Raw genomic sequence first — 1,998 nt, 5'->3', positions numbered from 1 at the left:
TGGGTAATCATCAAAAATCACAATTATAAAACTATTCGCGGAAATGGTAGATAATTTCTCAAATGATCGATTTGACTAATTGTAAGATGAACCGACGGACTTGATTCTCAGTAGAGCTAGTTTACACAAGAATAGAACGTATTATTAATTTTATTCACTAATAGTGTAATATGTCTTATTGATATTTATAATTAAGAAAAAGGAAAACGTGCTGTGGATTTATTTTCTCGTGACCACCCTCACATTTTGAGTAAAAATTGTGTTCCTTTACTCTTCTAAAGTTAAAATCTGCGACATAACTATTGGCTTTTTTATATTTTCAGTCTTCGTCTCTGTTTGAGCGAGACCGGACAGGAAAAAGCGCCCTGCACTACTGCTGCACCAGCGACAGTCTCTGCGCGGCACACGCTGCCGACCTCCTGGTGATGGCGGCGCCAGACCTGGTGGAGGGCCGAGATGAGGATGGCTTCACGCCGCTCCACCTGGCCGTCATCGCCGGCAACATGCAGCTCGTTACGTTCCTGTTGGCCAACAACGCGGACATCAACGCCGTGGACAACGAGAAACATACCGTGGTGCACTGGGCTACGGGTAAGATCTATTACTTCATTTATGAGCCTCATACATTACTTAATTTTAACTATACAGTCAATACCTTATGAATTAAAAAGTAGGTCAAAATTATTGATATGCTTTTGGAACAATACAGATTTTAATGCAGTTGAGCCACACTATGTTTCCTGTCCTTAAATTTGTAAAATTTAAAGCAAAGAAGCTTTACATTTCCGTTATAAAACTGGCAAGAGTTTTAGAAACAATTCAAAGAAGGAGAAACGTTTTAATTTTATATTAAAAAATACAAGTAATAACAAAGTTTCAGTTATATTTCAGAATTGAAAGCAACCATTTTAGAACGCTTAGATTTTTGAAGATATTAAGTTCATAAATAAATTTTATTTGTAAAAATCTTAATAGTACTTTCTTGCAGATACATCTAAAATAAATTCACACCGCTTGAAACTTAGTAGTTACCTAAAATATAAAATCATATTTTACAGTTCGATTTTTAAATTAAAAATACATATTTTAGCATAAAAGGCGATTTTCTACCGTCATTTTTTATTTCGAGTAATGACGTCATCGACATTTTTTTAAATAGCAACCCCCTATTTTTTTTATTCTGTAAGATCGTTTCATTGTCGATCCGACAGTATTAAAATGTTGCCATCTTACATAGGAAAGTTTTCGAGTAAATGACGATTGAATGTTAGGAAACGTAATTTTATTCATTAAAAAAATAACAATTCCTATGTCAAGCAAATACAATTCATTAAGTTTTCTACCTAAATAAAGTATTGGAATTGCCACCCACCCACTTCTTTACAATACGCAAGTCTGTGTAGAAATTCTTCTTGCACATTATGAATTATTTCTGGGGTAACTCTGTGTATTTCGTCTATAATACAGGGTGGGCCACCAGTAACGCCTCGGTCGCTAGTGACCAAACGGCAAATGTTACAGAAACCTGTATAGGTGGGTATGTGTAGGTTGATTACGGCTACATTTTAAAAATATTTTGAAATATACAGGGTGTCCAGGAAAAGCGTACCATATCAAAGTTATGTTTTTTTAAATGGAACACCCTGTATTTTACTGCATTTTTGAAAGCACCGTAAAAAAATAGGTGAACTTTATTAAAGGTTCTGCATACCTAGGACTTACAGTTTGTGAGATATTTCAATTTAAGTGAAAATGCAGACTTAGCGTAGAAATTTAATATTAGCAATAAAAAAATAATTTTAAGGAAGCAGCTTTGGAGGGTCTATTTTAGATCCTTGAAGTTATAAATTGTTATATTTGTCGTCACTTAGTATTATACAGGGTGTTCAAAAAACTGCTGAATACTTCTCTCAACTTTAAACAGCAATAACTTGGTTATTTTAAATGGAACACCCAGTATATTTTTACTTTGGGAGTTGGGAAATTTAAAACTCTTTC

General features: G+C 34.1%; 1 protein-coding gene across 1 annotated transcript in view; it reads left to right on the top strand.

The window, feature by feature from the left end:
- Window positions 1-410: 410 nt before the first annotated feature.
- The window catches only part of LOC108905466 (uveal autoantigen with coiled-coil domains and ankyrin repeats-like), a 51,924-nt gene continuing 50,336 nt past the window's right edge, over window positions 411-1,998 (top strand). Inside the window, exon 1 of the mRNA XM_023454596.1 lies at window positions 411-591. Within this exon, the coding sequence (XP_023310364.1) occupies window positions 426-591 (166 nt within the window). The 5' untranslated portion in view covers window positions 411-425. The remainder of the gene's footprint in view (window positions 592-1,998) is intronic.

The sequence above is a fragment of the Anoplophora glabripennis genome, unplaced genomic scaffold (assembly GCF_000390285.2).
Source record: "Anoplophora glabripennis isolate ALB-LARVAE unplaced genomic scaffold, Agla_2.0 scaffold267, whole genome shotgun sequence".
Lineage (NCBI taxonomy): Eukaryota > Metazoa > Arthropoda > Insecta > Coleoptera > Cerambycidae > Anoplophora > Anoplophora glabripennis.
Note: the sequence above shows the minus strand (reverse complement) of the source record. Positions and strands in the feature narration are given on the sequence as shown.